The following is a 23,341-nucleotide window of genomic DNA, read 5'->3' as shown; positions in this document are numbered from 1 at the left end:
CACACACACACACACACACACACACACACACACACACACACAGTCTTCTTCACATTTGTCTTCTTTTTTCCATTCACTTCATTTTGATTGTGTACAGCACTTTGTAAGCTTGTTTTAAAAAGTGATTATGAATAACATTTGTTATTACCCCTGAAATGAGTATGTGGGTAGAAAATGTCCCACTGAGATTGTTTTCATGGGATATTTCTTTTTTTTTTTCCAGTTACTTTCCGATGTTAAAAAGTGACAATAGAAGAATAATTCAAACATGAAATCGTCAAATATAACTCTGACTAAAATACACGCCTATTGTTTTTCTAAAGATTAATTTTTGTGCCTTTATTTAGAGACAGGAAACGGGATAAAGTCGGAAATCAGAGGAATGACATGCAGCAAAGACGTCACAGGTCGGATAGAAAACATCTGACACTTATAAATATTGTTGGGACTTTTAAGACAAATAATTATTTCATATTCATAACACGTCAACATATCTGACATGTCCAAGAAGCTCGATCCAAAGACAAGCTGACTCGGTTGAAGATCTTGAAGACGTCTCACGCCTCCTCCAGGAGGCTTCCACACCTCAGACTTCACCACGACCCGGATGAGTAAGAGAACCTGAGGTCAGACTCGAGTTGACCTGTCTTAGATATCAGCTCCTAAACTAACAGGATCGTTACAACACAGATGCGTCTCGTGTGGTGCGATCAAACAGGACGTGATCGAAGATTATCGTCTGTGTGTCATCGACTGAAAGCAGGTAGAGAGATAAACTACGGTGACCCAACAGGAAGGACAGCGAGAGATAAGGAGGAGTGTTGTAGTCCTCAAAATCCATCCAGGTGTGGATTCAGGTCTCAGTCTGAGGATGTGCAGATTTTAAATCAAGACCAGTGAAGACCACCACAGATCGTTTATTTCACGCCACCTCGTCCCGGTGATACGGTCTAAGTTAGTGACACACGAGATGCAGACATTTATGGTCCCGGTCTTGGTCTCGGAGCCCTCTAGTCTCGGTTCGGGTGGTCTTGATTGCAACTTGAGTGAGGAGAAAAGAGCGACTAAAGGAGTTGTGTAAATAGGATTTAATCTGTTATTCTGAAAATGTATAGCAAGTCATACAGTATAGTGCCTTACAGTTTAATCACCATCATACAATTTACAATGTGTGTATTTCTCTGTTTTTTTTTTTTTTAGTGTTTCTATGTGACCAATATAAAGCGTAGAAAAGCTGTGGTACACAGACGAGGTCCCGTGTCCGTGTGAACGTGGTGCGAGCGCACAGTTAAAGGGTCGTTTTACAGTTTTTACACAGGAAGTGATTCAAGACAAACGGCACGACAACACACACCTACAAATCAACTGACCTGTCAGCGTCAACAACACGTGACAGTGACCTCTTTTTATTGCACAAAGCCAATCAGATAACGACGGCGAGGACTAAAATTAAAAAAAAAAAAAAAAAAAGGATTTAACTCAAATCTAAAACTTATAAATTAACAAACAATTCATGGAAGATTTATGTTTCTGGCATTTTCTCTAAGTCCCTCATACCGTTTTAGATAAAGTCACACATACCGCACTGCACCACACACACACACCAGACTTATGCCCCCATTGGTGCTCACACACTCCCTCACACACACACACACACACACACATAAAATGACAAGAAATGCAAAGAGAAGGGCTAAATGAGTCCATGGCAGTCTTCTCCTTCAGCAGCAGCAGCAGCAGCAGATTTTCATCCCAGAATAGCAGAATCCCTCAGACACTGAGCCACGGCTGTGGACGGACAGGAAGGAGAGCGAGGTCAGGAATCACACACGTATGACGGGAGTCACGTGTCACAAACATGTCAACACGATCGCTTACAGATGCTTTCGAGTCTTCCTTCTCCAAAACCTTCTGCGCCTGGTCCGGAGGAAACTTCAGCATGGAGGTGATCACTTTGGCCATCGTCTGCAGACGAAGAGAAAAACATGAGCTTGTTTATTTATTTAAGTTTTTTAAGATGCAGATTTCTGACACTAAGCGTTAAACCCGTCCATATAAAGATAATAAAATAAACTGAGATCACAACAGGAAGAACACATGATAATCATAGAGATTGATTAGTGTGGAAATATTTATGTCGCTGAGGAACGACTGTAAAAGAATTTTAAACGCGATTTTACGCCTTAAACTATTTATTTTTTTTTATTGTCCGTTTCGTTTGCAGCTCCGTGTCAAACTATTCGTTTCCGTGCGTGCTTCATATATGACGCTCATAAAACCAGGTCCTTCCCTGCCTTCGACACAATAATCCATCCAAGCTACTGAGAAACTCTGCAACAATTAAAACCCAACACGACAAAAAAAAAATCAATTCCAGGCCGATCTGCTCGAGTGCTCGAGTCCCCCCATAAACACAGGAGATAATCAGAACCAGGGCTGCTGTGCAGGAAACCCTGCGCGCTCAGCTCACACTAAACGAGGCCAGCATGCACGCCGTTCGTGCTCGCAGGCCGCCTGCGGGACATCCAGCACGCCGCGGAGGTCTGCTGGGAAAACCCCGCTGACTTTAGGACCATGTCAACAGCACCGCTAATTAGAAGCTTCACCGTTAATGTGAGCGGGGAGAAGTGGACACAACATGACTTTTACAAGGTGTAATAAATGATCCCACGACTTGTGTGGCGGCTGGTCGTCATGGCTACCTGATAAAATCACAGGATGGACTCCTGAATTTATTCAAATGAGGAGGTTTGGACGGCTTCAGCTCGCCGACCACATCCTGAAGTATTTAAAGAAAACAGCCAGGAGAGGAAATGAAGTCCGTACTTTCCACGACCAGCGATCCGTTTGTTTGATAATGAAACGGAAAATCATGTCTGATGATCACAATGATTGGACTGTTGGAGCTAAAACAATAAAAGCACAGGAATAATAAATAAAACAAAAAAGACGTACTTTGGTTTCCCGTCCCATCATGTACTCAAACAGCACCTTCCTCAGGTACTCGATCTCTGTGGCTTCAGTGAGAGCTTCGCTGAATCCAGGATCTGAGAAGAGAGGAAACATCAGTTTAGTTTTTTTCTGAGGAGAAAAGTAAGACTGCACACATTCCTTTCCAAAAGATATTCACAAAATACTTCAAATATAATTTTTTTGAGCATTGGACAAATGTTTAAAAGTCACATATTCAGCAAAATACCCTGACCCTGCTTCTGTTACTGAAATATCCCGGCAGGTCTCTAATGCGGAACAACACCCACTCACTCCCTGCTTATCTGGAAAAAGCATTGAGACACTAAGAGAGAGCATCTGATTGTCGACAGGACGATAGAGAGGTGCAAACGCCTCTTTGATCTGCAGAGGAAAAACAACCGTTCATCAATACATCCTGCAGCCTCTGTCCTGCTGACCCCATGGCGCCCCAGCTGGGCTTTAAAATCCCACCAGGCAGGAAGCTGCAGACGAGAAACTAAACGTCTACCGCCTCCTCTTCTCACCTGGACGCACACACACGACCACGCTGACTTCAGGAGGCTGAATATGATTGGAAAGAAGTCTCAATAACGTGTGGATTTTAAACCAGTGGATTGAGAAGTATTTGCAGCAGGGACACGTCAAGACCACAATCTGCAAAAGTCATTAAATCCGAGCATGGCTTCCTCAACCCCCCCCGACCCCCCTCCTTCTGACAGCAGATTCTCTTTATTACGCCAGCAGGGAGGAGAGGATCTGCCCCATTACTAAACCGATCTCCAGATCAGAGGTCTTCACGGGTCCACAGGAGACCCAACCTGTGACCTGTACCGGTTCAGGGCCGTAATTCACGACGATGCTTTGGGTCCGGGTCAATCCCGTCTGTTTGTCATTATGTGAAAATAACTGAGTGGATCCACGGAGACCTCTGATGAGGCTGATATGAAAAAGACAAACAATGAATAAAACGTGTCATGACTGAGCTGACTAAGAACAAACAGACAATAATAAGCTAACAATTAGCATCGTGTAGCTTTCAAGCTAACATATACACTCTGGTTGAAGGGGATCCTGCAGCTCAGACTAAAAAGAAAAAGCAAAAACAGTTCAAGCATGTTAAGTGCCTCCTCTGCAGAGTGGACGCTCACACAGGTCACCATGTGGTGCACACTGTAGCTTCAGTGTTTAGCCAGCTCTGCATGTGGTGGACACTGTAGCTTCAGTGTTTAGCCAGCTCTGCATGTGGTGGACACTGTAGCTTCAGTGTTTAGCCAGCTCTGCATGTGGTGGACACTGTAGCTTCAGTGTTTAGCCAGCTCTGCATGTGGTGGACACTGTAGCTTCAGTGTTTAGCCAGCTCTGCATGGGTCTGTAAAGCTTTCTGCGTTCTAACCTCTCTCCATGTTTCATCTCCAACATTGATCCTAGTTTGAGCAGCTTTCTGCTGCTGGAGCTTATTAGAAACATGCAGAGGCTTTTTAGCTCGGGTACAATCACTTCTATCTGAAGCAGTTCCACTGCCCGCGTCCATCGCTGCAACACCTGTTGCTTTGCTGTTTTTACCTGCAGAGGTGAGTCCAAAGCACATGTGGATGTCTAAAAAGGAAATCAAGCTTAATTTCTTGGAAGGTGGGAAGGGAAAGAAATACTTGTGAGGAAGTCTTTGCCATGATTTATGACGAGACATGCCTCGAGTTTGGTCCTGACAGCTCTCCACACGTTAAAGGATCGGGGCTTGGGATACAAACCAGGGGTCAGGTCGTGAAGTACTTACAGTATATGTTCACGTTCTTTTTAGTACGAGCGCTCTGCTTTGAGGTAAAGTCTGCACCTAGACGCTCACCATAACCACGACCACTGCGGTTCTGACGTTCAAGCCTCACTCTGACCTTGAACAAACCGTAATTATAGCTGCAGTTCTCATCAAGGCTGAAACCAGGATCGGAGGAAAAGGGGGGGGGGGGAACCTCCTTGAGAGCATCAGGACTCCCACTCCTCATCACTCGGGATCTGAATCTCTGATCCATAAAGAGATTTTAGGGCGTGCAGATTTCTGGTAGTTTTGTCAGAACGCTGAGGCTCTCGGGATATTCACCATAAACTTTGTATGTCAACACAATATGAGGTTTTTAAGCGTCCCATGGTATCGTGCTGTGTTAAAGCACTCTGTACGGCATCTTTTGGCGTGCTCATCAAAAAAAGGAAACTGGCTCTAGAAGCAGAAGTAAATGATTCACGGCGTCAACGTTACCTTTGAAAGTGCTCCCCAGATGAGTTACAACAGTGCTCCGGTGGAAACATTTAATCTTGTCCTCGAGCGAGTGAATCTAGCGTGGAGAAACAAACAAGCATGCACGGATTAATCATTAAAAAAAGCCACTTAACCGTCGTGGGTTAATTCTATACATTCGGCTAATTGTTGCGTTTGTGTGTCCTCCTCGAGGGTTGTTTGTGAGAATGACGATGTGTGTGAGAGGAGCTGCGGGAGGCGTTGTTGTGATTGTTTATAGGGTTAAACCAAATGTAAACAGATGTGCTGTGTGATTAAGTCCATGCAGCAGGAGAGCCTCTGCCTCCTCGCTGGAGGCCACACGATCCTGGGAATACGCTGCGTGGGATTTTCTGTTCGCTCGTCCCCTGCACAGAGCAGATCACACGCACACACACATACACACACACACACGCACACACACACTCACTCTCTCCACAAAGCTCTGCTCCTTCAGCCGAGCCTCGCTCAGCAGAGTCGTCTTCTCGGCCAGCTGAGCCTGAGGGAAAGGAGGAGGAGGAGGAAATGTTTACGTCAGTGATGAGTGGAAGGATTGAACACAAACAATGCGTGCTTATCAAGCGTTGCCACGGTTACGTGCTGAATTTAAAGGAGCGGCGAATAAAGCAGGCGTACCTGAAGTTCCTCTGAGGTCATCTGGGCCCAAAACAAAAGAAAAGGAAAAAGGAAATGTGTGTTATGATAGGATTATAAAACTGGAGCAACAGCAGGAAATATATGAATATATATTCAGTTTGTCTTTATTAAAATAATAAATCTGTCGCCCCCTAGGGGTGAAACGAACTCTCTCAGATCTGTCCCTTTGCACCTTTAAGGAAAAGCTAAAGACCCGGCTCTTTATGAACACAGACGACATTCACAATGAAGATTTGAGGATGATTTTGATGAAGATGATGGTGACATCTAGGATGGTTTAGACGCTGATAAAAGCTTCTCACTGCTCTACCTCTGGTCACTTCCTGTTTGCACATTTGTCTCCGATCAGACTTAAGCTGCTTCCTGAATTCGTTTCTTTTTGTTTTACATAACAATAAAACAGTTTTCTTCTGTCATGTTTGGATTGAACTGAATTTCTGGGCTCATCTTTTTCAAAAGCTTTGACGCACAGCTCTTTGAGAGGAGACGAAGCACGGAGGATCGGATTCTCAGACCGTCGGTTTCTTTCTTTTCTTTTTTTTTTCTGGATAATTACAACACTTTGTAATCCCATCTGCTTTGTGTTTGAATGACACGATGACATTAAAGGACAGTTTGTTGTGTCTGCACAAACAGACTTGTACTTGTTCAGAGTGTTGGTCTGCGGTCTTCTTCATGGAGGAAGGGGGGGGGGGGGGGGGGGGGGGGGCACTGACCTACTGTCTGAATGAAGAATGGTTCTTGAGGCCCGTTTTAAAGGAAAGGAGCTAAAGCCCATACGATCCAGCCGTAAAGATGTGACCTCACTGGGGAAGAATGCAGCAGAGAGCGCAGCGTGACTCTCGGAGTGTGTGTGTGCGTCTGGACGCAGTGTGAAGACAGGAGGATCATCGCAGGGGGCTGACTGGAAACGTTTTGACCTCTCTGGCCCCTCTCCAGACCTGTGAGTGATTCTGAGGAATAAATCCGAGGCGTAGAATCCCCTCATGTGATGATGATAATTGAGAACAGAGACCCGAGGCTGCCTCACGATCTCCGTTTCACGAGGACGACATTCCTGAGCGGTCTAAACGAGCTTCGCAGGATCGGACGCTCTTTGGAGAGCGGCCCACACGAGCAGAGCTGAGAGAGCGATCGGAGATTTAAAAAAAAAAAAAAAAAAAACTGTCCCTGAGCTCCAACTCGGAATCCTTCAATTACGAAGCAAGAAGAAGAGAAAAGATAAGCAGAAACCGTCTCCTAACCTGGAGGTGAACTTTCTAAATATGAAGACGTCTGAAGACGTTGTGCAGACACAAAAGTACGTCTGGATTAGGCTGTCATTCAAAACTCGTAATGTTTCTATCAGACCTGTTCCACAGGGAGCCAAAAACAACTCATTTCATTCAGGCATCATGACATGACTTATGACGTAGTTAGAATCACTACATAAATCCCATCTCAAGCTCCAGCCTGGAATATAATGGACTTTAATAGCTGCACTTTCTGCATCTGTTCAAGAGACGTCTCTACCTCAGAGGTGACCTGGCACCTTCCCTGCAGCTCCTCCAGTTCTTTCTGGACCTGCCACACTCGGCCTCCCATCTCCTCCTCTCGACTCTGAAAAACAAAACAACGGCGGAGTCATTTCCTGTGTGTCGGTTCGAATCCCTCCCATCGTGTCAGGGTGTGTGTACGAGCTTCACCGTCCTTAAATCTTGAGATTAGTGACTGCATGTTGAAGCTTCACGAGGTTACCTGTAAAACCTGTTCATATTTCTGAACTGTTCGGTGCAGATCGTCCTCCTTCTGGGTGACCAGCTTCCTCAGCTGACTCGTTTCTTCACGGTTGATGCTGAGGAGCTCCGCCTCGACACTCTGGGCTTTGGCTGTGTCCAGGAAAAAAAGGGGGGGGGGACAAAATTAACCAAAGTCGTTTTCCAAACCACCCAAAACACATCCCCATCTGTAATGAATCAGGATTTAACCACAGAGGAAACTAATGTAATGATCATTTAGTTTCAGCACTGTGTTTAAAAAATGCCTCATGTTTCCATGGAGTAATCCCGCCCGACTGTTGTACATGAAGGTTCATCACATGACGTCGACTTTCTATCTGCAGGCAGTTACTGGGAAGCTTAAAAACACGAGCAGGAGATGAGATTTCACCACAACAAAAGACGGATGATTTGAATGTTTAATGTGTGAGCTACTGCAGCCTGACACGCCCACCCGGACCTCGCCAAAATCCCAAAAGGAAGGTCAGACGGGAACAAGCGTTTGCTGTTACGAAAGGTCTTCTCTTTCTGTTTTTAATCTCTTTTCCTCCGCTGCCGACACCTCGTAAGACGTCCATTTTATTTATTTATTCTACTGCGCACCAAGTACTATGACTCGTGTTTTATCTCTGTGATGTATTTTTTCTATTCTTCTGTGCGACACGTTGAAAACTCACCGACAGCCTCCTTCACTCCCGTTTCCAGCTCCTGCTCCTTCAAGGCCATCTGGGTGCTAAACTCCCTCATTAACTGCTTGAGAGCAGAGTTGTGCTTCATTTCCACGTCTTCCAGCTCCAGTCTGAAACGACACGCGAGTAAAAAAGGGTCAAATTAGTACGAACACCGACGAAGCACGTTCGCATCGTCAGCGTCGCCTCATCTACTCACTTCAGCCTCCTGTCGTTCTCCTCCAGCAGCTCCTTCCTGGTGTGCTCCAGGTCCTGCTCGTGCTCCTTCCTCAGAGCTCGCATGTCTTTCTGCAGCCGCGTGAAGTCCTTGTGGATTTTATCCTTCTCGTTCTTCACCTGACTCAGATTGTTCTTCAGGGTCTCCAGAGCGTCTCCGTCCACTTCCTGCCTCACCGAGTGGTTTTCCATCGAGCTCCGGGTCTGCTGCACGCTGTTGTGCTCCACGATCACCTCAGTGTCCGATGACTTCTGGACCAGCTTGATGGCTTCCTGATGCTGATCGACGATGCGGGCGTCCTTCTCGCTGATTTCTTCTCTCAGACGGTTTATTTCTGCCAGAAGGTTTCCGTTCTGCTCCTCGGCGTCCTTTAGCTTCGCCTCAACGTTTTGCAGCGTTTCTTTCATCTCCCCTTGCTGCGCTGCATCCGTCCGAAGGGACGACAGCTTCTCCTCGTATTCCTTTTTCAGCTCCTCCAAAGACTTCTCCCTCTCGAGCCGCTCTTCGCTCAGCGTCTGCTCGAGCCGCTTGTCCTGCTCTTCCCGCAGCTTGACGAGAGCGTCCTCCAATGTTTTCGTTTTCTCCTCGAAAGTCTCGACGACTTCTTTCCCTGAAACCTCCTTGCTCTTGAGTTCCTCGAGGACAACCTGAAGAGCCTTGATGGACTGATCTTTTTCCTCCAGCTGCGACGTCAGCTGTTTTTTAATCTGACTGATTTTCTGCTCGGCTTTCTTCTTCAGCTCCGACACTTTCCGAGCGCTCTCCGCAGACAACCTTTCTTCGGCTTCCTTCAGACTCTCCTCTTTGCTCTTCGTGATCTCGTCCTTCATCTTCTCAAATTCCTCCCTCTGACTGTCGAGCTTGTGCACGCACTTCTGGTTGTCTTCCTCCAGAGAGCGCAGTTTTTCTACCATCTCCTGCTCCAAGCTGCCGCTCTGCAGCCGACTGTGCTGCAGCTGCTCCAGCAGCTCTCTCCTCTCCTCCTCCCTGATGCTGTGTTGCCGTTCGAGGTCGGCGGTGAGTTGCTCGCACTCCTTCGTCTTTAAGGCTATCTGCTCCTGAAGCTCGCCGAGTCGAGCGATGCACCCCTCCAGCTCCACGGTGAGTCCGCTCACCTTCTGCTCCTTCTCACTCAGCACCTGGTCCAGCTCAGACTTGCTGATGGACTGATTGTCGATATTCGCTCTCAGCCTCTGCAGAGCTTCGTCTTTCGCCGAGGCTTCTCGCTCCAGCTCGTCCAGCCTGATCTGCAGAGACGCGACGGCGTTTTCGCTCTTCCTGAGAGCGTCTGCCTCGTCTGAAGCAGACTTCCTCTCCTGCTCCAGCCGCTCCACCGTCTCCTTCATTTGTTGCCGCTCCTCTTGATGCCGCTGGTTCAGCTCGTTTATGGCTTCCTCCTTCTCGGCTACGCTACTTGCCAGCTGATTCTTCAAGTCGCCGATGATGCCCTCCAAGTGACTGACATCGGCCTCGTTTGTTTTCATACTTTTGGATATGACGCTGTTTGCTTCACTCAGCTCCTCGAGCTTCAGCACTTTCTCACTGATAGACTGAGAGAGGATCTCCTTCTCCCGTGTTAAGGCTTCGATTTGCTCGGCGTGAGCGTTTACCTGAGCCGCCGCCTGCTCTAAAGAAATGCATAGATTCTTATTCTGCTCCGTCTGCTGGCAGAGATTCTCCTCTAAAGTGCAAATTTTATCTGCTTTCATGCGGATAGTGTTTTTTAGATGAGCTACCTTCTTCTGATTACCGATCAGTTTCTCTTTCAGCTCGTTCAACCTACATTCAACCCGCTGACACAGTTCACCTGATCCCAAATCCACCTGAGACTGAACCTCCTGACAGTGACGCTCCATTTGCTTTCTGATCATGGTTAGCTGCTGCTGAAACTCCGCCTCCTTGGCTTGCAGTTGACCGGCCGTTTCTTTGAATTTCACCTGCAGGTCCTCGCTCTCCTTACACCTGGAGCCTTGCACCGCCTCGAGCTGCCTCGTCGTTTCCTCCAGCTTCTCCGACAAGGTCTTCACCTTCTCTCTGCTCTCCTCCTCCGTCCTGTTCAGCTCGTCCTGGAGGGAGTTCCTCTCGCTCAGAGCCTGGTTCAGGTTCCTCTCCACGGACTCCGTCTGCTGTTTGAGCATCGCTTCGCCCTGAGACAAACTCTCCAGCTTGACCGCCGCTTCGTTGAGCTCTTCCTGCAGCTTCTGCACCGTGGTTTCTCGGATCGACAGGTCCTCCTTGAAAACTCTGATATCACGCAGCAGCTGCTCGTTCTCCTCTTTGCTTCTGTTCAGCTGCTGAGAAACGTCCTCCACCTCTTGAGCTTTATCCTGCAGAAGATGCGAGTGCTTCTCCGTCAATTCCTCCTCCTGCTGTCCCAACTTCTCCTGCCAGCGACGCTCCACCTCATCCACCTCGTGCTTTCGGGCGCCGTGAAGCTTCTCCAGTTCTTCCTTGTGGTTGGCCTGCAGCTCCGACATCGCGCTGCTGAGGCCCTGCGAGCTCTGAGACATCTCCACGAGCTTCTCCTGAACTTGTTGCTCTTTCTTCTGAAGCTCTTTGTCCTTCTTCGCGAGCTCCTTCTTCAGGTTTTCTTCGTTCTGTTGCAGCTTTTTCTTAAAGTTCTCTTGCATTTCTCTGGCCTTCTGCTTGAACTTCTCCATTTTTGTCTCCTGTGATTTCAGCTTGGACTCCATCTCGGCCACGCTGTTTTTCAACTTCTTCTCGTGGGCAGCTTTTTCGTCCTGCAGCTGTTTGTGGAGGCGCGTTAGCTCCTCTTGCTTGACGTTCAGGTCTGCAGTGAAAGTCTTCTCCTGCTCTGACAGCTTATCTCGGCTCTCTTGTAGCTGCTGCTCAAGTTCTTGAAGCGACTTCTCCTTTTGTTGACAATCACTCTTTGCCTCTTCTAACAGACGCCCCAAATCTGTCAAATTCTTCTGACATCGATCAAGCTCCTCGGACATCTTACTCAACTGCGAGTTAGCGTCCTGTAAGCTCTCGTTATCCAGCTGGGATTGTGACAAATGTTGCTGCAGCTCCTCTAATTGCTTGACTTTGACTTTTAATTCTTGCACAGCAGAATTTGATTCCTCTCGTAGTGTTTTCTCTCGTAGTGTCAGATCTTCATTCTCCTTTTGCTTTTCCCTCACGACGATCCTCATGGCATTGAGTTCCTCCTTCAGAGTCTTCTCCACTCCTCCCAGTGACTGCTCGTGTTCCTCTTTAATACTCGTGAGCTGTAAGTTGTGCTTTGCCTCCTGATCTTGAAGCCTCTTCTCGTGTTCCCGCTGAGCTGAGCTGTGAGAATCTTCGGCCGCCACCAGTTTCTCCTCGAGGAGTCGTTTGCTCCTCAGAGCCTCGGACAGTTCAGCGGAGACCTCGTCCAGCTCGGCCTGCTTCGCCTCCAGCTTCTCCAGAGTTTTCTGATTCATGTCTTGGACGTGTGCTTGGAACGTCAGTTCCTTCTCTTTCAGGAGGCTCTCCACCTCAGCTCTGTGTTTCTCCTCCAGGTCAGCATGTTGGGTGCCCTTGTGCTTCTGCAGCTGCTCCTGGTGCTTTTGCTCTAACGCAGAGATTTGCTCTTGGTGTTTTTCCTTCAGCTCGGCCAGCTGACTGGGAAGTTCACGGGACTGACTGGAGAGCTCCTCCAGCGTGCTCTCGAGTTCCATTATTCTCTGCAATCAGATAAACGTAAGGTGTCAGATTATTCCATCAGAGTCAAAAACGCTGAATTAGAAGCTGCTTTCATATAAAGCACAAATCATCAACGTGTAAGAAAAGTGCAAATGTGTAAACAGGAGTTTAAAATGTACGAGTCATGAATTCTCTTAAAAGCTGTTTTTACACTCCTGAAAATACTTTTCTCACAGCAGGAGTCCGTCCTTGTCGGAGAGACTGAGGAGGCAGAACACGACCTGAAAAGGTCAACGCGGTAATCGTGGACGGCAACAAAGTCCGACACTTTCATGACTTTATATGAATGCAGCGTGTAACTGCATGCGTGAACGTGATCTGGTTTGTTATGAGCACGAAGATCACAAATCGAGGGGAGGAAATTTGACCAGGTGAGCTGTGGCTCAGTTGGTGGAGTTGTCTCTGTACTGGACGGTTGGGGGTTCGATCCCCAGCTAATGCATCAACACGATGCATCCTCCCGCTTCGTCATCGACGGCGTGCAAGCGTATGAATGGTCTCTTCACTCAGCAGTTTGACTCACAGTGTTTGCAGCTTCCAGCTCCAGCTGCACGTCTTTCACTCTGCCGTCAGCTTCACCCCTCAGAGCAGTTTTCTGCAGCTCCACATCCTCCAGAGCCAGAGACGCCTGCTGATCTCGCTCCTGACCCAACTGTGCAAACTCCTCCTTGCACTGTTCCTGAAGACACAAATTAAAAGATTTATTCCAGATGAATACATTTGATTTGACAATGAGTGAAAGCCTCGAGGTGCGTACCACGGCTTTGCTGATTCTGGCACACGTCTCTTCTTCTTTCGCTGCCAAAGCTTCACTGTGCAGCTTTTCCAGATTGGCAACAGCTTCCTCGGATGATTTCTGATAATATTAACGATATCAATCATAAATGTGCAGCGACACCACGACGTTAAATAAAGATGACTTTACGTGGGTGCAGTGAGGGTAAAGTAAAAACATCAGCTGCCGACCTTCATGATGGTGACGACTTCCTGTTTGACGCGCGTCAGTTCCTGCTGCAGACTCTTCCTCTCCTCCTCGCTCGCCCTCTCGACTTCTCTCAGTTGCTCCTCCAGCTGAGCCTGCAGCTGTTTCTTGGCCTCCTCCGCCCTCTGAGCTACACCCAGCGCCCGCTCAAGTTCCTCAAATGCTTCAGATTGAAAAAATAAATAAAAATCATTAACACATCAGGTCAAAACGTTCTGGTCTTCTTACAGAAGTGGATTTCACTCACCTGATTTCTCGGCCCTCTCTTTCTGCTCCTGGATCTCCTCCCTCTGAGCGGTAGCCTGCTGGAGCCGGGCGCGGAGCTGTGCCACCTCCTCCTCTTTCATTTCCAGCGTCTCGTGCATCTGTCGCTTCGTCTCAGCGATGACCATTCCCTGAACGACAGCAGCACAGCAAACATGAGCTCTGTTCGTTCAGACCTCCTGAACCTGCAGCAGTCAGACCGGGACTCGGACAGGATTCAGGATCTTTACTGACTCCAGAAGTCAGAACTGAGGAGAAGGCCTTTAAGTTTGCTGCTCCCATCATTTATTTATTTTAAGACCTGAAAGGTCAGCTGCTCTCACTGGATGATTTTAAGAGGATGTGAAATAATTGAAATTAGAACACACACACACACGCACACACACCTGGTTGTAAGTTTCTCTGCCAGATACATTTTGATTGTCGTCGATCTTGACTAATCTTATTTATTTCTTCTCATAAGGACGCTGCCGTTTACTTCATTTCCAATGTCGTCGAGATTACAAGCACCATAAAACGAGTAAAAACCCTTCAAATGGATGAAATCAGTTAAAAACAAAGAGGCTGGAAATCAGATTCCTGAACTGTGTGAGAGAAGGAAGAGCTCTGATTCTGGAGGGTGTGATCAACGATGTGCTGATTGACTTGTAATTTGTTGTCTTTTATTGTGTTTGCGAGCCCGGCTGCTAGACGTCCGTTTGTCCCCTGTGAGAAAGACGATTCAAGTCTCCATGAAATGAAAATAAAACTGTTCATATGAAAGTTGCATCCTGACTCGCGCCTCGTGTCTTTCACTGTGTTTGACTTGAAGTGCTTTTGGCATTCCTCACACAGATCTAATGAGCTGCTGTCCGTCCTGCCGGGTCGGGGTCAAGGTTTAAGGGGTTCAACGTGGGGCTGGAAGGTTCCAGACTTCTTAACTCAGCGGTACAGAAAGAAAACATGTCACGTTTCCTCAAACAACTGAATCTGAAGGAGCTTTGACTTCACCTTGTCCTGCTCCAGCTGCTCGATGAGATTCTTTGCGTCGCGCAGCTGAGTGATCAGCTTCGTCTTCTCCGACGTGTGCAGCTCCTATCAACACAAAGAGAAACGAGAAGTGCATTACATTTTGCTCAGATTGGTGCGGTGTAAACACGTCTGCGTTCGAGTGCATCGGATGTTTTCTGCACCACCCAGGACGCCTCGCCCACAAACCAAATAAGCAAACAGAGTATACAAGCCCAGCTAAACCAACAAGTCGACCCAAATTACAGCCCAGTTCTGCAGCAGTGGCACGGAGCAGAGACGACACAAGCAGGAAATGTTGGAAGAGGCATGTTTTTAAGTGAAGAGTATCTGGATATCAAAATAAACAAATAAGCTCAGTTAGTAAAGTTCTGATTTAACTCCATATTTACAAAAAAAGAGTGAATAATATCATCCAGACTGTAGATAATTCAAAATCTCCAAAGAGAAACCCAGAGCTGTACGTCTGGAATCAGAGACAGATGGTCTGTTTTACGGGATATCTGTCTGAGGCCGGGGATGAGCGCGAGATGCCTTCATGCTGCTCAAGGGGGCGAAAGCGCCTGTTGACCTTTGCTTTCACAGGAAGCTCCCTTTCTACCCCAAACACGGAGCAGACCAGACACAAAAATGATTGCATAGAATTTAAGCAGGTCGATCCGCATACACTTCAAAAACAAGCTGGAAATGTCTCAGAACAAACTGTTCAAACCTTCACAGCAGCTGTGCACGAGCTGCACGAGCCGATCATACAAAACAGTCCGGTCATGTCACGCTGACATGGACTCGTTCTGGAGCCCGGATGTTGGGACTATGAGAACCACAGCAGAGCACAGAGATAATGGACTCCCACTGTCAGTGGACCACCACCACTGTGGCTGATATTTTGAGCACAACATTAACGAGCCCAAACAAACAGCTGCGTTTAATCCAAACTCTTTGATTTGACTGTTTGCAACCCTGACGATATCCAGTGATTATCCGTCTATAAGAAATAGCTTTTAACCATCTTTTGATTCTGCATATATCATCCAAACTGCATGACAGCATGTACACATGCAGCAGTGTCTAATAAAAAGGTTGAGCCACCTTCATCTTCTCGAGCTCCTGCAGCCTCTCCTGCAGCTGCTCCTGCAGAGTCTCGTTCTCGGTTCCCAGCTGGGCGCTTCGCTCTTTGTGTGTGCGCATCACTTCTTTGCATTTCTGCAGGAGGTTTTCCTGCCGCTTCACTCTCTTCTGCAGAGCCTCCATGAGCTTGGTGGGATCACTGTTGCCCTCTGCTGTCCGGAGAAGGAAAGTGCAATAACAACATGACACCAACGTACCACAGAAAGGCTCATGAGTCTTATTTCGTAGAATTTCTCCAAAGCAAATCTTACCCTCAGTGGCTTCAGGATCTGCTTCGCCCTCCTTCGAAGGACTTTGCACTGAAGACCTCGAGTCTGAAGAATCTTCTGAATCTCCCTCGGGTGGCACCGCCCCGTCAGAGACCCCCTTCGCTCTTTTCTTCAATAGAGCCACCTGTTTGAAAGAGCGTGAGTTAGAGAGTCAGTGAAGTAAACGTCTGATGCTAATCTGTTCTGTTCTGAGTCTTTTGTCGTTTTTTAGGTGAGCTGGGGTCGAGCCACGCCTCTCACTTCTCTTTATATAAATAAATCTTGCTGTGATTGCATCGATTGGACAATCACGCATAAGGACTGTACGGGACGAGTAAGACGAGTGCGTCCTTAATCAGCCATGTTTATTCTTAGTCATGCCAGTGCAAATCAAACTATTAGATAAAATATGGGTTAACGCTGCTTTTAAAAAGACAAATGTTAAACAGCTGTCTGAGTACTGACTGACCTGTGTTTGGAGGACGGTGATCATCTGATCTTTTTCCTCCAGGGCAGCATCAAACTCCTCCTGCAGGTGTTTCTTGGCCTGCTGGTCCATCTGCAGCTCCTAGAGAGGATTTCACACGTTAGGAAAAGAGGAAGACGGACGCTGACGTAGAGTGACATCGACGACACACGGTCCTACCTCTCGCAGCTCTCCTATCCTGCGGAGAGATTTATCTTGACTCTGACTGAGGATGACCTGAGGGGAGACGAGAACGCCTGATCAGTTCAGGGTAAACTCTCTTCTTTACAAAAATAAAAAAAATAAAAATAAAAATCGCTCAAAATATCTGATGAGAAAAATCATCACGTCAAACGTGACAGTCAGAATAAGATACCTGGGTTTTTTCTTTGTCTCGCTGAACGGTTCGGTACGCAGTGACAAGCTGCGAAGACGAAGAGGAGCAAACTTTAAAAATAGCATCAATTTCATCAAACAGCAAAATAAAAATAAAAAAAGCACATAAATCATCAGTCGCGTTCAGCCGGTCACTGGGTTGACAAATTCAGTAAATTCTCCTTTCACACATTATGATTGGTTGACCGGTGACAGGAAGTTGACTTTACATCGTCTGCTTTTAGTCGAAGCTTTTTATCGTTCTTTAAAGAGGTGAGAGGTAGAAAATCTTTTTTTTTAATTTTCTTATAGAGATCAAAGCTTCTGATTGAGCCGTCGAAGGACCCACGAGCCACCAATCAAACGCGTCCGCGCTCACCCTGCACAGGTGGATAATCTCCTCACCTCCGAGTACTTCCCTCTGTACTTCCCCAGGCTCCGCTCCACTCTGAGCAGCCGGTGCAGCAGCTGATCTTTGGAGAGCGACTCCGTAGATCCCGGCGGCGGCTCCTCGGCCTCGCTCTCGATGTCCGACGGAGGGTCATAAGAGGGCGCGCCCGGGGAGTCGTTCTCTCCCAAAGGTGTCAGGGAGTCGCGCGACGAGCTCCGGGTCAGGTTGTCTTTGGAGGGAGAGCGGAAGAGGTTTTCCGCTCGGCTGGCACCGCCACGAATCAGCGACTCCATGGAGGGAACTTTGAGCTGCAGCTTCTGGGCGAAGGACTGCGTCTCCTCTCTCTGCTCAGGAGCATCAAACATGGCGTTAGAATCATCGTTTAAAAACACACAAACGACCGAGCAACACGAGCTGGAAGGAGAGGCGGCGGTGAACGTACGAGAGGAGAAGCACTTCCGTCCCCGTTAATGCTTCCTCTGGGAGATCTGGCCGGTCCTTTAGAGGCACTCTGCAGATATAAAGACATCATGAGAGAGAGGACAAACTGTGACTGTGAACTCGGCCCAGACCAGTTAGTCATCCACACCCAGCGTGGCACTCCCTGATTACTCTGGAGGGAGCAATATTAGTATTGCTGGGGAGCAATGCAGGGGCAATGGGTACCCTCATGCAACTTGGAAAAAACAGAGGGGTTAAATACAAAAACAGAAGGCATCTCTACGGAACATCAAACAAAAAAAAGGGGTTCAAACTAGACTCTACAGAACAGCCATGAGGTCAGAACAAACAGACAGGAGAGCCGGTTTGTGAATTAAAAGGTGCCGGGCGGTGCAGCTGGATTACAAGAGCACATGAGAGTCATCACTGACTTTAGTACACACTGAGCAGCTTAGTTGGTTTAGTGTTAGAAGAAGGATCAGAGTAAGCAAATGTTCTCCTCCCTCGTCCAGCTCCCGACTTGCTCCTTCCTTTCTTCCTTCCTTCCTCTGGAGCGCGGTTTCACGTGGAAGCGTTCGGAAATGAGCTTCCTCTGTGATCTCCTTTGGTGGGAATGTTACAGGAATAAAAAGGTGCTTAAAGCTTTTTATGAAAAGGGGGGGGTGGAGAGGCGAGGAGGGGCGCGCTAAATGATCGCACTCCTGCTGTGAGCTGTACCATCCAAGTTGAATTAAAAAGATTTACTCTCATGTTTTATCTAAATGAACCGGATTAAAGGATGAATACAGAAATCTTCTCTCTTCTTAGGATGCAGAAACCCTCAAAACTTCGACATTTTTCAGTACCCTGAGTTTTAAAACGATACCATCTCATATTATCTCATCTATGCACCGATATTACGAGATTTATTCACCAGTTAAACATCTTTTAAAAGCGGTATGATCGGATTTGTTGTAACTACTTTTTGGGCACGTAAGAATGAATGAAAGATGTTGAATTTTCTTTCTTTCGTCATTTGATTTTTTTTTTACAGATTAAGATTTAAAACTGAAGCCCAGTGTGTTGGCAACGTACTGTACCCGTCCCTCAACATGTTTGGGTGATTCTTATCCGTGCATTCAACTTTCTGCTGCTACAAACAGCAATAAGAACGACAAAGTCAAAGTGACTCGAAATCCAAAATCCTGCTGCTCATAATCTAAATAACCTCGATCAAACACAGGCAACCAACGAGGACGGAGAGATCCAAGGAGTAAAGCGCTGCACAAACAACGCCGGGCGAAACGGGTTTTGTCCCTCCTCAAACAAAATCAACAAACTGAATTTAATGAGGTGAGCAAACAGAATCTCATGAGGACGTGTCGGTAAGAATGAGTGAGACGTAGATGGAACAGGACAATGATGCGTGTGGTTCTTTAAAAGACAGTATCTGCAAAGAGACTCATTGAGGCTGTCCTGTTGATTCCAGTCTAATTCAATATTTCATGAAGTTTAAATGGAGCTATCTTAATAGGTAGGGGTGATGTAGAGAGTGTCAAGGCAACAGAGATCGACTTCTTTTTAAAGGCTCATTAATGAGCTAAAGTGCAAAAGCTAATGTCAATATCGAGTTCAACTGCTTTTAATTTGATGTCTCTATTTGATACAGAGGCTGAGATGTGAAGGATGAAAGGTCTTAAATAAAGACACGTCTGATGTGAGCGGGACAGGAAGTGACAAAACAACACTAAAACATCTGGTTTATTTTCAGAATAAAACACTCCGTTCTGAAGGTTCAGCACATTGATCGTACGTGTGTTTATGAGGCGTTTTATATCAACGTACATCATCGAATGATCTCGCGTTGTCGTAAATTGACTCCTTGGTTTCGGCACTCCGGCTGTTCTGCTCCGGGCTGACAAAACAGGCCTTCAGAAAACCGATGGGGGACTTCACTGAGACTTTGACCGTGGTTATGATCTGTGCTAGCTGAACGGACAGTTTGCAGTGAAACCGGTGAGTCGTTTGGTGGGCGGGGCTTAGCGAAGGATGACATTGCAATGAAAACATTTGAGATGTTTGGAGGTCAGTTCTCATCTCAGACGATGAATACTTGAGATGTTTTTGTCCTCGAGGTTTCACACATCCCCTCTCTCGATCTTGAGCTCCATGAGGACATCGACTCAGCGTTTAGGTCTCGTTTGTTTACTTGGAAGAGTTACAAACATAAACTGCTTGAAAAAAAAAAAAAAAAAAAAAAACTTTCCTGCAGTTTGTAAAATAAAAATAAATAAATAAAAAACATAAGCTCTTCAAATAAACAGACGTGTGGGGAGAGGGGACAAAAACCATCAAACAACAAAACAGGGTGCTGAGGATCTACAAAGCAAGCAACGGAGGATTCCTTCAGGGCGATATTGAATTCTATGAAAGAACAACAACTGAGGGGAAGGGCAATAAACCACACAAGCTTCTATCCCACAATGTAAACCACCACTCCCACTGGATGCAGGGTTAGCCTAGACATGAGATGCCTTCTTGTTGCTAAATCCAAAGGAAACAGGAGACAGAGAGCGAGGGAACAAGCTGTCCCTACTCGGGGCCACAGTCCTCTACCGGTTCCCCCAAAGGCGCAAGAGAGAGACGGGAGGAAGGAACGGGGGGGCAAACGGAGGAGGAGGAGGACGAGGAGAAAGATGAGAAGGAACAGACAGGAAGTGAGGACAAACTCACCACACTGGCTACCTGGGCCGTTTTGGGTCGTTTTGAATGGTCCAGAGCAAAGATAGTATACTCAGAGAGAAAAGCGGGCTCTGCTATCATCCCGGCCAGCATCTGACCCCCGTCAGTGCAGCGTCGGGACGAAAGGTGTGGGGGTTGGGGGAGGGGAGGAGGAGAGGAACACAGAGAGCAATGAGAAAAAAACAACACCATGAGAGTGAAACAACGCCGGAGGGAGTGTCCAGAGAGAGAGAGAGAGAGAGAGAGAGAGAGAGAGAGAGAGAGAGAGAGAGAGAGAGAGAGCATGGGAGAGGAATAAAAACAAGAGAACGGGAGAGTGAAACACTGAATCAACATTTATGTTATGAATGACAGTTTGACGTCCCCGCTTGTAGTCATGACGTTTTAATTTGAGCAAAATCCTCCTCTGGTAGTTGAATGAACTCTTTCGGGGATGTCAAAGTGTTTGAGATTTGTGAGGTGGAAAAAAAAAAAAGATGCTGTGATGCAAAGAAGTTTCTAAAAACCTAAAAGGGGAGATTACAGAGTAGAAACTCGACCCCAGTTTGGGCTCTGCAGTGTGGAAACGTAGAAATCGTGTCATGAATAAGTAAAGCTGCAGATTTATTTTTTTTTGGGGGGGGGGGGGTCCAGAGATCAAACAGAGTAAACATCCATGTCTGAGCTCAGAAACAGATTAACCGTCTGTTGCATCATCATCATCATCATCATCATCATCATCATCATCATCATCGGGCCTGCAGTTACTGTCGATACCTCACCAGCTCGGTTTAATAAATCAAAGATGACTCGTGTCACCTCGCACATCGTCACGGGGAGGGGGTGAATATCACAACAACTCACCGGAGGAAGAAAAAAAAAAAACACAGAGAGGACACATCAATTATTCAAACACAGAGTGAAATACGGTCGGCTCATCACCATAAAGAATACCCACCCTGATGCATCGAGGAGAGAATCTCTTTTAGAGTACGAGCAGAAGAGCAAAGAATATAATACGAGCTCCTTTCACACCGCCGTTATCTCGTCTTTGTGCATTCATCAACGACGCGAGTTTAGACTGTGTTTCAGTGAGGGCTGACTGACACACACACACACACACACACACACACACACACACACACACACACACACACACACAGTCAGACATACACGCACGCACACACACACTGCGCTGCAGATAAGAAGGACATTTCGTTGCATTGTGCTCGTTGTAGTGCAGCGTCAAGTGTTTACATACAGATGTGCAGTGTGAGTAAGGTGCAGATTTAAATAAGATATAAAACTGTGGGGGGGGAATTAGAAGAGAAGCTGTGGGGGGGGGGGGGGGGGGGGGGGCAAGAAATCTCAGCAGTCTGCGGTTTGAGCAAAGATGTTAAAAAGAAGTCGGTCGCTGGCTGAAACCATTCTCACCTCTCGGTCGCTGGGTAAGGGCGAGCCATCCTGATGTGAGCTGGGGGTCTGGCTACCGCGCCGCTCTCCACCGCCCGCGCCTGGCTGTCAAAGCAAATACAAACGTGTTTTTGTTTAAAAGTTATTTACACAGGAAATGATGCGTAAATCCCTGCTCCACCATAATTTGGCTGATTTGATGTATTCAAATGATCGCTTGTACTCGCTCCTCCTCTAAGACGCCTCACAACCTGCATGTTCCTGCATCTTTTCCCAGAGGTGGCGTGAGGCGACCACACTGCGTAACCTTCGATTTATGACCGAGAAAACAACTCAAGCGTTTTGTCCAATCCGATCACTTATCACAAAGCTCTTCTTCTCTGACGAGGCAGTCGGATTACTTTCACTTCTCCAGCGTTAAAACGATACGACACACATCATTTAACTCTGTCGTTACACAACACATTATCTGATGATGTCTGTCAACACTTCTCCTTGCTGGTATCAGAATCCAAACATCTGGACATTGTACACCTCTGGTTGTCGAGTTTAACCCTTGAGCCCCCGGTCACTTTTAAATGGAGATGTAAACACGAGCATGTACTGCATTAGGAAGACAAACAAACTGAAGGCACGATTTTTAAGTTTTACAATCCAGGATGAAGTCGAAGAAGAAAAGAGAAAAATATCTGAGAGACACTGAATGCAAAAAAAGAAAAGATTGAGCATACAGCACATGTATATTCTTAGCTTAAATCAATCATGTGATGTGTTCAACTTTCATCAGGACAGAATAAATCAAAGCTTTTAGACTGAAAACTACAACGAGTGACAGATAAGGACACAGACCTGATCAGGATGGACGTCAGCTGACATTTAGCTCAATAAAAAAGCTGCAGAACTGTTTGCAAAGTGTGTTTGCTTTAACTCCTGTGTTGAACCCACTTTACCAGTTTGGCCTGAACTTTGTCTATTCATGCACGTTGACAGCAGAGCGTCCAGCATGGGCAGGATGTGACCAGCTGACACAACAACAGACAGCAGACACACCCAGAACACCTCAACACGTTAAAGTACACAACTTGTGTTTTGGCAACGAGGAATCTCAAGGATAGATGGCTACGGTTTTTTCTTTTTTTTAATCCATCTGGGACAACGACATTTCCCAGTTAAAGGTGAACCTGAACGCACCACAGGAGCAGCTGTGGATGACAGCTTAACTGAGTTAGCATTGAGCTAATGTAAAGAAGGGAGAGAGAGAGAGAGAGAGAGAGAGAGGGAGAGAGAGAGAGAGAGAGAGAGAGAGAGAGGCAAACTGGTCGTCTTAATTGGACGTTTGTGCAGATGTGTTGATAATATCCGGCAGAATAAACAGAGTCTGGCCACAGTGTAAACAGATGAAGCTAGGCTAGCTGAGTTAGCTTCCAGCAACACACAAACTAACCTGGGCCTGCTTTGGTGACTGCGCACTCCTCTGCGGGGACTGCTCCTCGTTTATCCTCTGCTTCAGCTTTTTAAACATGTTGTCGAGCAAACAGCCGACGAGCAGACGACTACCACACGGTGGAGATGTACTTTGTTTTCGTTTTTAAAGCCCGACATTCAATTCATCCCTCGGTGCTTTTAGGACTTCCTTGTTTGTTCGTTCGCGTTGGATTTCCCCCAGCAGGTGG

General features: G+C 46.9%; 1 protein-coding gene across 4 annotated transcripts; it reads right to left on the bottom strand.

Annotated features, from left to right (window-relative positions):
• Positions 1 to 1,073: 1,073 nt before the first annotated feature.
• On the bottom strand, positions 1,074 to 23,333 carry golga4 (golgin A4). Of its 4 annotated transcripts, none has more exons than XM_079363451.1 (25): positions 23,113 to 23,333; positions 21,690 to 21,773; positions 20,268 to 20,369; positions 17,557 to 17,625; positions 17,129 to 17,458; positions 16,725 to 16,772; positions 16,529 to 16,585; positions 16,352 to 16,450; positions 15,886 to 16,027; positions 15,596 to 15,786; positions 14,489 to 14,572; positions 13,482 to 13,629; positions 13,219 to 13,397; positions 13,010 to 13,108; positions 12,776 to 12,931; positions 8,545 to 12,233; positions 8,334 to 8,455; positions 7,637 to 7,767; positions 7,412 to 7,498; positions 5,879 to 5,899; positions 5,673 to 5,741; positions 5,225 to 5,300; positions 2,956 to 3,047; positions 1,879 to 1,965; positions 1,074 to 1,788 (listed from the first exon to the last, which is right to left on the bottom strand). In XM_079363451.1, exons 1-25 carry the CDS (start codon positions 23,188 to 23,190, stop codon positions 1,771 to 1,773), a joined length of 6,258 nt encoding a protein of 2,085 aa, XP_079219577.1. In that variant the 5' UTR covers positions 23,191 to 23,333; the 3' UTR covers positions 1,074 to 1,770. The 4 variants fall into 4 exon arrangements, with proteins under 4 accessions (XP_079219577.1, XP_079219578.1, XP_079219579.1 ...); XM_079363452.1 differs by having other exon boundaries at positions 15,596 to 15,783; XM_079363453.1 differs by lacking the exon at positions 20,268 to 20,369.
• Positions 23,334 to 23,341: the final 8 nt, after the last annotated feature.

The sequence above is a fragment of the Symphodus melops genome, assembly GCF_947650265.1.
Source record: "Symphodus melops genome assembly, chromosome: 15".
In the NCBI taxonomy this organism is placed as follows: domain Eukaryota; kingdom Metazoa; phylum Chordata; class Actinopteri; order Labriformes; family Labridae; genus Symphodus; species Symphodus melops.
Note: the sequence above shows the minus strand (reverse complement) of the source record. Positions and strands in the feature narration are given on the sequence as shown.

Excerpts from the sequence above, each read along its gene's own strand:
- golga4 (XM_079363451.1), bottom strand. The coding sequence starts at position 23,190 with ATGTTTAAAAAGCTGAAGCAGAGGATAAACGAGGAGCAGTCCCCGCAG. Across the intron at positions 20,370-21,689 it reads CCTTACCCAGCGACCGAGAG|ATGCTGGCCGGGATGATAGC; the intron begins GTGAGAATGGTT and ends GACGGGGGTCAG. Across the intron at positions 8,456-8,544 it reads GAGAACGACAGGAGGCTGAA|ACTGGAGCTGGAAGACGTGG; the intron begins GTGAGTAGATGA and ends GTGTCGTTTCAG.